At 40.3% G+C, this 15,948-nt stretch overlaps 1 protein-coding gene across 2 annotated transcripts in view; it reads left to right on the forward strand.

Moving 5' to 3' along the window:
- The window catches only part of tmem131l (transmembrane 131 like), a 158,504-nt gene that overhangs the window by 33,708 nt on the left and 108,848 nt on the right, over window positions 1-15,948 (forward strand). For both annotated transcript variants that reach the window (XM_059645409.1, XM_059645410.1), the window contains exon 4: window positions 13,758-13,823. In XM_059645409.1, coding sequence (XP_059501392.1) covers window positions 13,758-13,823 — 66 coding nt within the window. The remainder of the gene's footprint in view (window positions 1-13,757; window positions 13,824-15,948) is intronic.

The raw sequence follows: 15,948 nt of genomic DNA on the forward strand, positions 1-15,948 counted from the left end.
TGAACTGATTTCAATCCCAAAATTATCTGCTTCTCATGAAGTTTTTTTTCAACAAATGCTTTGACATCCAGCCAACAAAATTACCTTTCTTCACTCCTCAAATAAACAACGAAGTTTTTAAGTAGCTGTAGAGTGTAATCCATTGACACGCAACTTTCAGGAAAAATAATGATTGTATCTTGACAGGTGTAAGGAGGGGCTTAGATTGGTTTGTATTGGATGACTAATGCTTCATTATTTACAAACACATGATTTAGGAGCAGTGGCAACCTATTTAGCCTCTCTAGCCTGCTCATCTGATTTGTGGCCTCTACTCCACATTTTTGACTAACCCAATCAGCTTTGATTCCTTTGTTAGTTACAAATCTATCTATCTCTACCTTGAATATATGCAATGACACTTACTTCACTGCTCTTGTACAAGAGTTTCCCAGACACTTGGAACCTCTGAGAGTAAAAGACCTGCTGAGATAATCTGACCTGTAATGTCTGGAACCTTTTAAAATGTTACTCGTATCCCATCAGTTTGAGTGCTATGTTTTGGACCCTGGCGGAAAGTATTGAGGAAAGCACCTTTTTAGATGCGCTCATGCCAGAAGGTAGAGATGCTGTAAGAGAGTGACTGGATGACCACCCTTCAGAAGAAGGGTAGCAGGCAGGTAGTCAGGAAAGCTCAAAGAATATCTCACTCAAAAGATTTTCTGTGTTTGGAAAAATATTCTCCCAATCCGTGTCTTAAACAGGGGACCCCCTTTTTAAACTTTCCTAGTTCTGTTCTCTTCTATGTAGAACATAGAACATAGAACATTACAGCACAGTACAGGCCCTTCAGCCCTCGATGTTGTGCCGACCTGTCATACCGATCTCAAGCCCATCTAACCTACACTATTCCATGTACGTCCATATGCTTGTCCAATGACAACTTAAATGTACATCGTGAAAGGCATCGATACAGTAAATAGACATGGTCTTTTTCCCTGGGGTTGGGGAGTCCAAAACTAGAGAATGCAGGTTTAAGGTGAGAGGGGAAAAATTTAAAAGGTATCTAAACGGCAACTCTTTCACAGAGGTTGTTGTATGTATGGAATGAGCTGCCAAAGGAAGTTGAGGCTGGTACAATTACAACATTTTAAAAGGCATTTGGATGGGTATATGAATAGAAGAGGCTTATGGATATGGGCCAAATGCTGGCAAATGGGACTGGGTTGATTTAGGATATCTAGTTGGCATGGATGAATTGGACCAAAGGGTCTGCTTCCATGCTGTGTGTATCTCTAGGGCTCTAACAGGCTAGTTGAAATTGGATGTGGCTTGCAGAGATTTTGGGTTACTTTCACCAGTGGATTGCTTTAGAACATAGAACAGCACAGTACAGTCCCTTCGGCCCACGATGTTGTGCCAAGCTTTTTCCCTAATCCTAAACTCTATCTGACCTTCACCCCCTACCTTATACTGTCATCCATATGCCTGTCTAATAGCCATTTAAATGCTCCTATCCAAGTCGACTCCACTACCCTCTCCGGCAATGCATTCTGCGCTCTAACCACTGAGTGAAGAATGTACCTCTAACGTCTCCTCTGTATCTCCCTCCACTCACTCTCTAAAGCTATGCACCCTCGTAATAGCTCACTCCACTCTAGGAAAGTACTGGATAAATTCTAAATCAAAATATTGTTCTTCCTAGTAATTTGATATATGGGAACATGGATTTAAACTTCATATGCAACTCTAAAGCCACCATCAAATGTGCCTAAGACATGCATAAATAAAGGGTTTTTTTCTATAAAGACTATTTGGCTTATTACAATGTCTAGTTCATACTTCTGACCTCTACAACTACTAATTTATGGCTCTGTTCGTGTCCACTCTGCAGTTTACTGCAGTTAACTTTACAATATTCTTAGTATTATAAAGGTTTAGTACATATTTGTCTAAATCAGAAACAGTATGATTCTCCCACTGGAACAAATAGCATGTTACTTTCAGTGTACTTTTTTTTTGTCTTGGAATCACTTGAAATGGAAATCAGTCACTGCTATATTCACTCTACATATTCTGTCAGAATCATGGGAAGTAATAGTGAGGGTCCAATTTTTAAAAGGCTTTTTCCTATCTTTGTGAATCAGACTTGATCTATTTTCATGAAAGCTTAATCTCCTGGAGAGAGCAGGTTCATTACTTGTAGTGTCACTTCAGGACTTCACCTGACAAGGGAGCAGTGCTCTAGAACCTCCACGAGAGGGATGCTGCTTGGCCTGCTCTGTTCATCCAGCTCTACACCTTGTTATCTCAGATTCTGCAGCATCTGCAGTTCCTACTGTCTCTGGGACTATAACTTGGTATTATGTGACTTCTGACTTTGCCTACCCAGTCCAAGAGCACCTCCACATCATGTTATAGATTTGTAAAAGCTTTTACAACATGCTTTATATTTCTAGCTAGTTTACTCTATTTTTCCACAAACCAGCTCATTTCCAAAACACCCCTAATTATCATATTTGCTCTCCACACAAAACAAAAAGACATACATTACTGAAATAATTGTTGTTCTTTACAACATTAGAAATCTCTGCTTTATCCAATAATTTCCTGTTGAAGGCACAGATGGGTCTTGCTTGTTGAGTTCTTGTTTTCAGTAGAATGTAGTTGCAAGATATTTTTGCACTGTCAGTTTACCTTCAGACCTCTTTACCCAATTGACCTTAGCCAGCTATCCCAAATCAAATAAACTCTTTTGAAGATTCATACTAGACTCCAACATTAGCTGCTTCTTTTTCCACAGATGCTGCCAGACCTGCTGCGTTTCTCCAGAACTGTTTCTTAAGGTGGGAACGATAAAGATGGGAAGGATTTTGCTGATCATGATTTTCTTGCCCTCAACTCAGCATTAATTTCACCCCCCCCCCCCACCCCACCCCGACTCTTGATTCACATACTGAGCCATGCTCCCAAAAGCTTCAACCTGATAGTGCTGTTGGTGGGTGCAGCATCCCCTCCCTTGGAATCTAAAGTCAGTGGGTTATAAAGGCTATAATTTAACATAAAAATACAGATCTATTTCATAAAAGGGAGTAACCTCGCCGTAGTCCTACCAGACCTGTAGTGCGGCTCTTTCATTAGAGAGGGACGAGTGCAGTCACCCACACTGGAAAAATTCTTTCAGTGTTCACTCTGTCAAGTTTTCTCAGTATCTTGTGTGTGTCAGTAAGATGATCTCATTCTTCTAAGCTCCAATTGGTATAAATTCAAACTTCCAGTCTTTCCTCTGAAGGTAATCACTCATCCCAACGAGAGCAAAGCTATCCATAGCACTCCAGAAGTTGTCTGTGTTCTGTCCAACTGTGGCAAAACAGCCCTACTTTGTCATTCATTGCAAAAATAATGTAATATAAATGTTCCATTTGGCATCCTAATCACTTAATGTACCTGCATTGAAATTGTGATTCATGTACCAAGACGCCCAGATTGCTCTGACCTCATTCTGCAGCCACTGATCTGCTGTTTTTCCTCTTCTTCCTGCTGAAGTGAATGAGTACACATTTCCCTACATTGTATTTCCGTCTGTCAGTATTTTGCCCACTCACTCAGCCTACCTATATGACTTTGCAGACTCCTTATGTCCTCTTCACAACTTATTTCCTATCAATCTCAGTGCCACCAGCAATTTTAGTAGCCATTCTTAATGTCCCTTCATTCACATCATTTATTTAGATTATAAATAGCTGAGGTCCGGCCTGATCGCTGGCATTCCACCTGTCACATCTTGCCAATCTGAAAAAGATTTAGATGTGCCTATGTTTTTTCTCCTGTTAGCTCAACATTCTCCATCCATACTATTGTCACCCCTCCCATTATGAGCTCTTCATTTGCATAATGAACTTTGTTGTGGCACCTTGTCAGATGCCTTCTGGAAATTGAAATACAGCATATCCATTGGGTTTCCTTCTCTCCAGGTTGTTCATTATGTATTCAAAGAACTGCAGTATGTTAGTTGAATGTGGGTTCTCTTTCTTACAACCAGATGAGTGTACTTGTTTACACAAACATTTTCTAAATGCTGTGCTGTATCCTACTGAATAATAGATTCCAGTGCTTTCCCTGTGACAGATATTAAACTACTAGCCTGTAGTTTCCTGCTTTCTATCTCCCACCCTTTTTGAAAAGAGGAGTTGTGTTCACTATTTTCTCAGCCTAACACGAACTTTGTAGAGGCCAAGGAATATTGTAAAACTAAAACCAATTCATTTACTACTTCAGGAGCCATTTCTTCTATCACCGTAGAAGGAGATCCATCAAGATCTGGAATTTGGTGCCATTTAGTTCTAACAACTTTCTCAATATTCTTTTGTGGTGAATATACTTGCTGTAAATTTCACCCCCTCACCTCCTGATTCTCAATTATTTGTAGGAAATATTTGTATAACCTAGAATGGAAGCAAACAAGGTTATTTGTTCAATTTAAATGCCGTCGTCTTGTTTTCTGTTAATAGTTCCTCAGAACTACAATATGAAGAACCAACATGCGTTTTACCTTTTTTCCCTGGTTTTATATTAGTAGCTTTCCCTTGTACTCTTTTTGCCTTTGTTAATATTTTAGCCATTCGGTATATTCTGTCCCAAGAACAGCAATCTTCTATTTTCCAATGCCAGAGAGATGAATGGCATGTTGGTTTCAATTTGATGCCATGGTCGTTTTAACCTCCTTGCTTAGCCATGGATGATGCGCTATTTCCTTGGTGTATTTCTTTTGTACTGGAATGTACTTGAGTATTCTAAAATAGTTCCTTACAAGCCTGCCACTGAATATCTTCTGACCTAATTTTTCAGTTCACTTTAACCAGCTCTGTTTTTGTGCCCTTTATAGTGACACGTTTATGTTTAAACTGAGTCTATTGCGTAGTTGCTATTCTAATTATTGTCTCATACTATATACATTCCTATGATGTGATCATGTGCTCATGAGCATAAGATGCAAACAGAAGTGCAAGATAATGGGAAGAGAATCTGAATGTAATTTTGCAAGAGATATAATCATCAATGTTAAATTATACTTTGCCAAAATGCATTAGTTAAAATCAAGTGAGTTATTAAAAAAAAACTGAAACTGGAAAATTTTCTCAAAGCATGCATGGCCTACATTCAATCGTTTAATGTAAATGATATCTGCCAATGGGGCATTTAAAGCAGCTGACATGAATGAAGTCCAGAGCTAGTAAGAACTGTAGATGCTGGAGTCAGAGACAACACAGTGTGGAAGCTGGAGCAACACAGCATACCAGGCAACATCAGAGGAGCAGGAAAGTTGATGTTTCAGTTTGGGACCCTTCTTCAGAAACGGTGGGAGGGAGCTCAGAAATACCTAGAGAGAGGAGGGGTGGGGCTGGTGAAGGTAGGTGAGATTGTGATAGGTGAGTGTGGGTAGGGAGTGGTGGGGATTGGTCAGTGAGGTGGGAGGGGTGGATAGGTGGGAGAGAAGATGGACAGGTTATGTCAGGTCAAGGAGGTGGGGATGAGAGGGATGGTTGGACATGGGATGAGGCTGGGGGATGTTGAAACTGGTAAAATCCACATTGAGACCATTGGGTTGTCGACTCCCGAGGCAGAAATGAGGTGCTGCCCTTCCAGTTTGTAGGCGGCATCATTGTGACACTAGAGGATGACCAGGATGGACATGTCACCGAGGGAGTGGGAAGGGGGAGTTGTAATAGTTCACGACTGGAAGATGTCATTTGTCACGAACAGTGCAGGCCCTGTACAGGAGTGTTTTCTGAGCCTCCGCTTGGCCTCCTCTACATTGGTGAGACCACATTGGGAGCAACAGATCACATTCACAGATGTCCAGGTGAACTCCTGTCTAGTGTGGAAGGTTTTTTTTGTGCCTTGAATGGACATGTAAGGGCAGATATAGCACTTCCTGTGGTTGCAGGGAAAGGTGGTGGTGTTAGTGGGGAGTGTGGAGCAGATGAGTCTGAGATTGGTCTCTATGAAAGGCAGTTAGGGGTGGGGAGGGAAGTATATCTTTGGTTGTCAGGTCAGATTGTAGATGGTGAGTATGATGCAGTGCAGATATAGTTATCGATCTAACAGATGAAGAAGTGGAGGGTAGTGCCAGTGTAGCAGCAGAAGAGGGACTGTTCCACATATCCTGCGAAGAGGCAGGCATAGCTTGGGCACATGTGGGTATCCTACAGAAATGAAGTCCTACAGCTTAGTGCGAAGTGGGCCAATGTAGATTCAATTCGCACTTGTTGCAGCAAGACTCTCCAGCAAACAGTAAGCCTAGTGGTTTTGAACTTGCAACATTTTGTCAAGTTTGATGGATGGTTGGAGCGTATATTATTGATCATGTCACTTGAATGGAACCCTTCGTACAGATGTATTATCTGGCCGTTATGCCTGATAGATGACTGGTATCGACTTTCAAACAACTGAGCTAAAAAGTATTGAAAGTTGTGCAAATCTGCAGAAACTCCTGAAGTAACTATCTTTTTTAATTTGGAATTTAGATTTTATTTGATTGCCATTAATAGTAACGAACAGTACAGTGTGAAAGGGTAATACAGTTGTGATCTGAAAGTACTCTAGAGGATTTGGGAGAGTCTGTAGTCAGTAAGAAGTTCTTTCCTAACTGGAACCTGTATCGCAAAGAAGAATGCCATTCAATGTGTGACTGCTACAACAACAATCTGGAAAACATCCATTTCTGATGAAGGGTCTTGGCCTGAAACGTCAGCTTTCCTGCTCCTAAGATCCTGCTTGGCCTGCTGTGTTCATCCAGTTCTACACCTTGTTATCTCAACATCCATTTCCTGTCCCTTTCCCTATTTCTTTTAGGGTTTGTCTCAAGATATTAATGCACTTCCCTATTGAAAACTACCATGGAGTCTCCTTCCGACACTATTTTAACATTTCACGTCCTAACAACTGTTCATCCCTCTTCCCTTTGGGTAATCTAAAACTATTTCTTTTATTTTCTATATTTGAGCAAGAACAATCAGTTGCAGAAACACTCCTTTTGTTTTGATACTTGAGGAATTTGTGCTTTATTTGCTTCCATCTATTCAGAAGTTTTACAATGATTAAACGAATCATAAATCACAGCACCAGGGACCCAGGTTCAATTCCATCCTCTGGTGACTGTCTGTGTGGAGTTTGCACATTCTCCCCGTGTCTGTGTGGGGTTCCTCCGGGTGCTCTGGCTTTCTCCCACGGTCTAAAGATGTGCAGGTTAGGTGGATTGGCCATGCTGAATTGCCCATAAGTGTATTCAGGGATGTGTAGCTTAGGGGGATAGGTCTGGGTGGGATTCTCTGAGAGTCGGTGTGGACTTGTTGGGCTGAATGGCTTGTTTCCACACTACAGGGTTTTTATGATTCAAGTGCATCTATCCATGACAGTGTCAGCGGGGTGGCACGGTGGCTCAGTGGTTAGGGACTTAGGTTTGAATCCAGCCTCTGGCGACTGTGTGTGTGGAGTTTGTATAGTCTCCTTTTGTCTGTGCGGGTTTCCTCCCACAATCCAAAGATGTGCAAGTTAGGTAAACTGCCCATCCTAAATTGCCCATAGTGTCTAGGGATGTATAGATTAGGTCCGTTACAGGGTGATGGGTCTGGGTGGGATGCTCTGAAGGTTTGGTATGGTCTTGTTGGACCAAAGGGCCTGTTTCCATACTGTAGGGTTTCTGATTCTATTCTATGATTCTAGAAGATTTTAAGATCAAATCTGGAGGTAAGAGATTAATCAAACTTAGAGAAGGTTAAAAGCATCCAATCCAGATCTGCATCTGCGCATATTAAGAGGCTGGGGAAGGGCTCAATCTTGTTTCCTGTTTATTAAATAATTTAGAGGCTGGAATCTGAGTATAATTTCAACATTTGCAGTCTATGCCAAATCAGACGCTGTAGGTATTACGGAGAAGGTCACCAAAATACAGGAAGACAGTAATAAGGTTACAAAATGGGCCTGTAATTTCTAAATGAACTTCAGTCTAAATGAGAGGATCTATTAAAGCCTCACAATGAGATTCTCCTAAGAATAAAGAGGTCAGATAGCAAGAACTGCAGATGCTGGAGTCAGACAACACAATGTTGAGCCGGAAGAACACGTCTGGCCAGGCAGCATTACAGGATAAAGAAAGTTGATGTTTCGGATTGGGACCCTTCAGAAATGGAGGGGGGACAGGAAGCTGGGAAATAGAGTGAGGAGGGGTGGGGCTTGAGGGTTCGTGGGATGGTGATAGGTGAATGCAGGTTGGGAGTGGTGGGTATTGGTCAGTGGAATGGGTCGGATGGATAGATGGGAGTGAAAATGGACACGTTGTTGGGTCAAGGAGGTGGGAGGGAGGATGGGTGGCGTCGTAATAGGTTGGATGCAGGTAGGGTGTAGTGGGGATTAGTTGGTGGGAAGGGTGGGTCAGTTAAATAGAGAAGAATATGTCAGGTTGAGGAAGCGGCGATGAGGGGGAGGGTTGAACATGGCATCAGGCAGGGGGTGGGGAGATTTTAAAACTGGTGAATTTCATGTTTAGGACATCAGCCTGTCGGCTCCCGAGAGATATGAGGTCTTGCTCCTCCTCCAGTTTGCATGTGGCATCAGTGTGGCACCAGAGGAGGTTCCGGATGGGCGTGTCACTCATGAAGGAGGAGTTAAAATGGTTAGCAATTGGAAGGTGTTGTCGTTTTTAGTGTACAGAGCGCCAATGCTCTGCGAAATGGTCCCTGAGTATATGCTGGGTCTCATCATTATAGATGGGGCCACATCGGGAGCCATGGATATAATGGACCAAGTCGACGGATGTGCAGGTGAACCCCTGTCTGATATGAAATGTTTGTTTTTTGCCTTGAATGGAAATGGGGAGAGAGGTGTAGTATTTCCTGTAGTTGCAGGAAGAGGTGCTGGATGTGGTGGGGTTAGTGGGGTGGTTGACGTTAATGAGGGACTCACTGAATGAGTGGCCCCTACGAAAGGCAGATAAAGGTAGGGAGGGATTGTAGGTGGCGGAGAATGGTACACTCGATGCAGAGGTTGGTCGGGTGGTAAGAGAGGGCCAGGAGGATTGTGTCTTTATTTTTGTTGGGGAGAGGGGTGATCTGAGCGCAGAAGTACAAAGAGATGCAGTTGAGGGCATTTTTGATCACCAGAGGTGGGAAGTTGTAGTCCTTTAAATAGGAGGACATCTGGTCCTTGGAAAATGGAATGTCTAAATGGCCTAGAAAAAGAGGGATCTAGGAATAGAAAATACTAGTACTAAAGTTGAATAGGACTATGAAGAGCATCAAGCATAGAGGAGCTTTTCTGAGATCATTAGAATAGGAACAGAGTAAAGGTTTTCACTTATGGGGCGAGCACAATATGGAACATGCCACATTGAGGCTCGGCCAAGGTGACCATCAAGAATGCATTTGAAGAAAAACTAAGGAAACACATGGAGCGAGAAAGAAAGAAAGAAAACATTGGAGTTAAGGGAAGGATGAGGCTTGTATGGAGTGTAATCATTAGCATGTACCAGTTGGATCGAGTGACCTGTTTGTCCTGGAAATACTGTTATGCAATCCATTGTCTTGTCTGTCAGGTTTCTTTCTCATTTATCTCTCAACGAGTCCCTTTTTTAACCTTGCTGAATATTTCCAGGAGCTGACTGCAGAATTTTTTTTTGGAGAATTTCAGTCATTGCATTGTGCTCTCTGAATCTTTGTTATTATGTAGCCCAGTGCATTAGTGTACCACAAGCTGATTATGATCCTAATCATTTGGGTCTGACTATTTTGATCAATAATCTGATGCAGAAGTGGCCAAGGGAGGGGCCAAATAGGTGCTTTTGTTAAGTTCTTTTTTTGAACTTTCCTTCTGGCACCAGCAGGAGAAGGATCAATCCTCCATGCTTTAAAAGGGTTCCCTGCCTCCATGAGTATAAAGTCTTATCAATACAGCCCTTATCTAACAAATAAAATGCTCGCTCTGGCCAACGTTCTTTGGGTTTCAGATGGGTGGTGCCATATAGATGTGGCCTGATTTCATTGGAGTGGAGAAGGCCTAAGTGGGTTGAGAAGATGTGAAGCTGCTCTTATCCGGTGAATGACTTAGTAACCAGAGGGCATAGATTCAGAAAGTTTGTTTGGAGAAAGATCCAAAGGAGTGATTCCAATTCTTTGCTCTGTGTTGTCAGAACCTGGTGTGGAGGTACCAATGTTGGTCTGGAGTGGGCAAGGTCAGAAATTAGATGACACCAGGTTGTAGTCCAATGGGTTTATTTGAAAACGCAAACTTTTGGAGCCTCTCTCCCAACAGGTGAGTGAGGCTCAAAGGTTGTGCTTTCAAATAAACCCTTTGGACTGTAACCTGGTGTCATCTGATGTCTGACCTTGTCAGGATCTGGAACATTCTATCTTAAAAGGTCGTGGAAGCTGATTCCAAAACTCTGTGAAGGGCTTTGGACAGGAACATGAGCATTAGGGTATTCTCGGGTTACTGGCATGAGGCCTGTGAGACTGAACGTGACTGCTGTTCGAAATTGCCAAGCGGTTATTCCATCCACTATAAATTTATGTGATTTCTGTAGTTTGTTGACATACATCAAATTACCTCGCCGATACAGATTGTCTGTCTGGTTTTGCATTTCATCACTTTCACTTTGATAGTGAGCTGTTTAATTCTGAAAGGCGTTTCTGTCAAGCCTAGTTATTGCTGAAGGTGATGCCCATTATCACTCATGTTGCAGCAGGAGTCACTGTACAATCCTGTGGAAGTTCTGGGTAATGACTTTCTCTTTTCCTATCTCTTCCATGAGACCCCAGTTGCTAAAGATTTAATGTTTTGTATGTACAGCATAATGTGAGATTGTATAGTAAATTCCCTGTTGCTCAGTACCCAAGCACCCATATTGTCATGCAATCAGGCAACAATTAATGTGTTCCCTCCTCCCCCAGTGTGTCAAGCTTGATCAGGGTGTGATTCGAAATTGGTAAAATATTTTCAAATGTTGTATCATCAGAAAGCTGACAAACCATGCGTGACAATTTCATGAATTTTAGTCCAGGTACTCTATGGAAGATGCCATTTTAATGTGGTGTGTTTGTGGAACCAGGTGAAGAATAAAACTCCATGAAGATGCTGGTGAAACCAGTGGCTTCTTTGTCATATTTGACGAAGAATTGTCTGATGGGGAAGTAACTTTTGAAGGATTTTGTGTGTGAAGAAACAAACCAATTAGAACTGTGCATGAAGAAGTCATGTAATTGGTTGACTGTGCTAATGCTGTAAATCCAATGGAAAACATTTCTAGAGATAAACTTGCTGGATGTTGATTTGTTCGATTCTGTTCTATACGGATGCAGTCATAGCCAGTGTTTTGAATCATGGCAAACCTAATTTTCAAGAGGTGGAAAGTGATGACGAGGGAGCACGTTGAAGGAGTTTTGATGTGGATTGCTGCCAAGCTATTTGAAAATGTCTTGAAACTTGTTGAATAGTGAAACTGCTTTATTGCGCAAACTCTCTAAAGCACGCTCACCTTCACATTCTCAATTTTTGCATTAGAAGGAAAACATGCAAGCAGGCAGATGTTTTAAAAAAAAATTCAAAAGGCTTACTAGGCGAAAATCCCCACCCCTCAGCCGTTGACATTGGCAGCTGCTCAAGATGCAAATACCAGTCTGTTGATAACCCTGATGAAATGCTGAGTTTCTAGAACCCAGTGAGTAAATTTAAAGGTTTTGTAGTCAAAAAATACTGGTGTAGTTCTCATGTAACTGGTATCTCTCCCCCCCCCCCAAAAATTCTCCATACATGTTGGATAGCGGAATGTGCTAGTAAAGTATAATATGTATACATGACATAGTTTTGTATAGATTTGGATACTTGGGTACGATAATGTATACCTAAATAGGTTTAATTTCTGTTTGCAGCGCAATTTGAAAGACAATTGCACATATTTCTGCTAAGTAAAAAGTTTGCCAAAAATATTTATGCATAACAAGCCCATAATTTCTATTAAAGTTATATATATTTAGCCTTTTAATTGCACTTGGATGTTGCACAAAGTGTGCTTACTACACATCGATACAACACTCTCCAAGAGTAGTGAAAAATGTGTTCATGCATTGACACTGCTAAATTTAGGATTTCTGAAAGTACTTGTTGGCTTGCACATACTGCATTTGCTGGATGTTGAGGAGTTGCAGGACATTGTAATAAGAAATTTATAGTAACTTTGGCAGATGAAAAATTGTTAATATAGCATTAAAATTGTTATGTAAACCAAAATGTTATATCACATAATCAGAAACTCCAAAAAAAGCAACATTTAAAATGCTGATGTTAGATCTGACACCTTGGCTGTTCAATTTTCAGCATATTTAGTGGTTTGTTTCAGAGGGACATCTGTTGGTAAACCTTAAAATGAAAAGTATTTTTTAAAGGCTTTCGAAAATAACATTTCTTCGTAGGCGTTGATAACTGTAACACGAGGGTTTGAGCAAGTTAACCACAGGCTGCCTTAGCTGTTGGAAATTTCCTTTTCTAAAAAATATTTGATGCATATTACGCAATATCGTCATTTATCTCGTTCCGAAATCATATACAATTGTCCATGCTTTTCAACCTGTTTTACTTGTAAAACTAACGATTCTCGCATATAAATGATGGGGGACTGTTAACATTCATTGTTAAACATCTAAGTGTGCAGTGACTCCATTCTACAGATTAGATACATGGATGCAGTAAGCTTTGCAGAATGCATTATGAGGAAAATATTGCTAAGCTGATAATTTCACATGATGCACTAAATACTGTGCCTCCAGTCAAGAAGTGTGAGATCTACTCAGGTTAGTCACTTGCAGAATACCTCCCACAGATCAATGCTCTCCTTCTGTGCAGTGAAACGTTTAGTTGAATGGTAACCACTGACAGATTAGATGCAAGTAAACCTTTACATAAGTTCCTGGAGCTTGTAAAAATATTAAAAGAGCATTGAAACACAGCAGCAATGTATATTGGTATCATTTATTACTGTCCTCTAAAATTGACTGCTGATATCAAAATACAATTGCAAACAGCTGTTGTTTTGCAGAAGTTAATGATGTAATTCAGGATTAGAATCAATTTTAAAATAAATCATAGCTTTATTGAGGCAACAGCTTGATTTTCTCAGTTGTCCTGTTGTATTTGATAATATTGAAAGTTGTGCCATCAAGCAACTATGCTGATTATTAGTTTAAAATTACTAACTTTTGCATACTGAGATAATGGGAATTGCAGATACTGGAGAATCCAAGGTAACAAAGTGTGGATCTGGATGAACACAGCAGGCCAAGCAGCATCTTGGGAGCACAAAAGTTGATGTTTCAGGTCTAGACCCTTCATCAGAAAGGGATGATGAAGGGTCTAGGCCCAAAACGTCACTTTTTGTGCTCCTAAGATGCTGCTTGGTTTGCTCTGTTCATCCAGCTCCACACTTTGTTGTCTCAATTTATGCATATTTTTTGCTAATTTTTTCCAAGGGGAAATGCGAATGCAAAAATTAACCTGTACAGTTTTAGTATGCTTCTTTGTCAAATTGAGTCTTTGTACATATTTAGCATATTTATAAGGGTACTTTTATTTAATGTGCATTATGCCAAGAATAATTCACAATTTTAGCAACACATTGACCTTAGATTACACTGGTTAAATGTTGTTTCACATGTTTAGCATCTAGGACATGTCAGATTGTACCATGCATCATTGAAAGATTTACTTATTTTCATTGTCTTATTTTTCAGCTCTGCAAATGGGCCTTGTACAAGCACGTTACATTTTAAACCTCAACTGTTGGATTTTGGTTTACAGTAAGTGTTTTTATTAATAGCTACAATGCCTTCCCTAATGTATGTTAGAAGATGTCAAGTAGATGCTGTTTGGTATATCTTTAAGTGATGTGAAATATAGTTGATTATAGTCATATACAGTCAGCAGTGTACAACATTGTAAATGATGAATGTTACCATCATAGTTTGCATTTATCAGTATATTGATTGGCTTAGTTGGATTTAATATAAAATCATTTTTTCAGTATTATGTAGTGGCAGTCTAAGAGAAAGAGTGAGCATCTGTTTATATATAACCTCTCATTGTTATATTCCATTTTAATGACTTGCTAAGTGCATTATAGCAAATCAAGTTATTGTTTTAATGTAGGAATTGTAGCAGCCAATTTGCATGCAGCAAGTTCCACAAGCAGTAATGTCAAAATCAACAGAATTTGTTTCAGTGACTTTGAGGCAGGATAGCGAGGGTGTCTCAGTTACCTGACAATACTACTGATGTCAGGAGGCCTCATTGGTACTGTATTTAAGGGAATACATTTCGTATTAAGTTTTTGTGAGGAAAGACAAAGAATTATATTGTAGTGATTTAGAAAATCAACCTCTGTTCAAGTTTTCAATGACACCAGTGAACATCTTTTCAGTCTCAGATTTGGCTAATTTGTTTTTGCAATGTTTGAGGTTCTGTTCAAGACATTACATTGTGGAAGTCAATTCTAGATGGATAAATCCCTCCAGATTTAAAGCATCAGTAATTCAATTTTCATAATCATTCTGAGTAATTAATAGATAATGTTAATTTATCTAATGTTGTGATTAAATCGAAAAATGGCATAGGTGAGAGACCATCAACATCCATATGTTAATTTAGAAGTATCAGTTCGGTTGTTTCAGGGCAGTTTTTTTCTGAACTGTAGAAGGGCAGTGGAAGAATGGCAAAACTTGGACGTGCATCTTCTGTTTTATGTTCTGTTTTAATGACATTACTATAGCCTTGTAGGCGCTAACACCATATTGATAAGTCCCCCTTCATCCTTGATCTAGATTGCAAACAATCAGCTTTTTCTTTAAAATTAAGTTGGATTTAATGTATTATGCTTTCAAAACTCAATCCTAGAATGCACTAATTGTTCTGCTTCACTTGTTCAGCTACTTTTCATATAGCTTGATTTACATTGATCGTCACGTACTGAAATACAATGAAAAGCTTTTAGTGGTACAGGCAGATCACAGCAAGTGAAGGATGTACAGATCAAAAAGACTTATACGCCTCAAGTTACGTTGCAGGTTACATTATTTGAGGCTCGAGTCCATTCGACAATCTGACAACAGTTGGAATGAAGCTATTCATGGACCTGCTTGTGCATGTGTTCAGGCTTCTGTATCTTCTTGATGAAAGAGGCTGTAGGAAGTCGTTACCAGGGTGTGATGATGGCTCTTTGATCTTGGCAGCCTTTCTGCGACAGTGAGCCTTGTAAATAGAGTCCGTGGGCAGAAGGTTGGCTTCCATGATAATGTGCAGAGACCAGACCACCACCTGTAGATTCTTACAATCCTGGACAGAGCAACTGCTGTACCAGGTGTAATGCACGCGGACAGTATGCTTTCAAGGGTGCATCTGTAGAAATTTCGTGAGGGACCTTTTTTGGCCATGCCAAATTTCCTGAGCTGCCTGATGAAGAAGAGGTGTTGTTGTGCCGCCTTGACTGTCACATCTCTGTGGGGAGACCAGGACTGGTTGTTGGTTATTGTCAATCTAATTTTTTAAAAAATGTTTTACTTGAATGCATTAGTTGCTGCCTTGTTTTACTTTTCAGTTCTGCAATTACAGTATATTACCTTGTAAGCAAGTATTTACACTTCCAAACTAGTTTGCAGAATTCTGTTTTGATACTTATTGTGTTTGAGTTAAAAAATCAGCAGTTTCTCCCGTAAGTGTACATTGCATCACTCTTATCTGGAGTGTTCTCTTAATATTTTTATGACCAAGCTTGGGAAAGAGCTCTGAGAAGATGGTATCGCTTTTCTTTGTATTTTTGATTGTTGACCAAAATGATTTTTTTAAAGAGTGCTTTTCCCAAGAATCGTGGAAGGGATTGCTATGCTTTTTTTTTAAACAGCAGGCAACTGGCACTCATTGTGGATGCTG

The sequence above is a fragment of the Stegostoma tigrinum genome, chromosome 1 (assembly GCF_030684315.1).
Source record: "Stegostoma tigrinum isolate sSteTig4 chromosome 1, sSteTig4.hap1, whole genome shotgun sequence".
Lineage (NCBI taxonomy): Eukaryota > Metazoa > Chordata > Chondrichthyes > Orectolobiformes > Stegostomatidae > Stegostoma > Stegostoma tigrinum.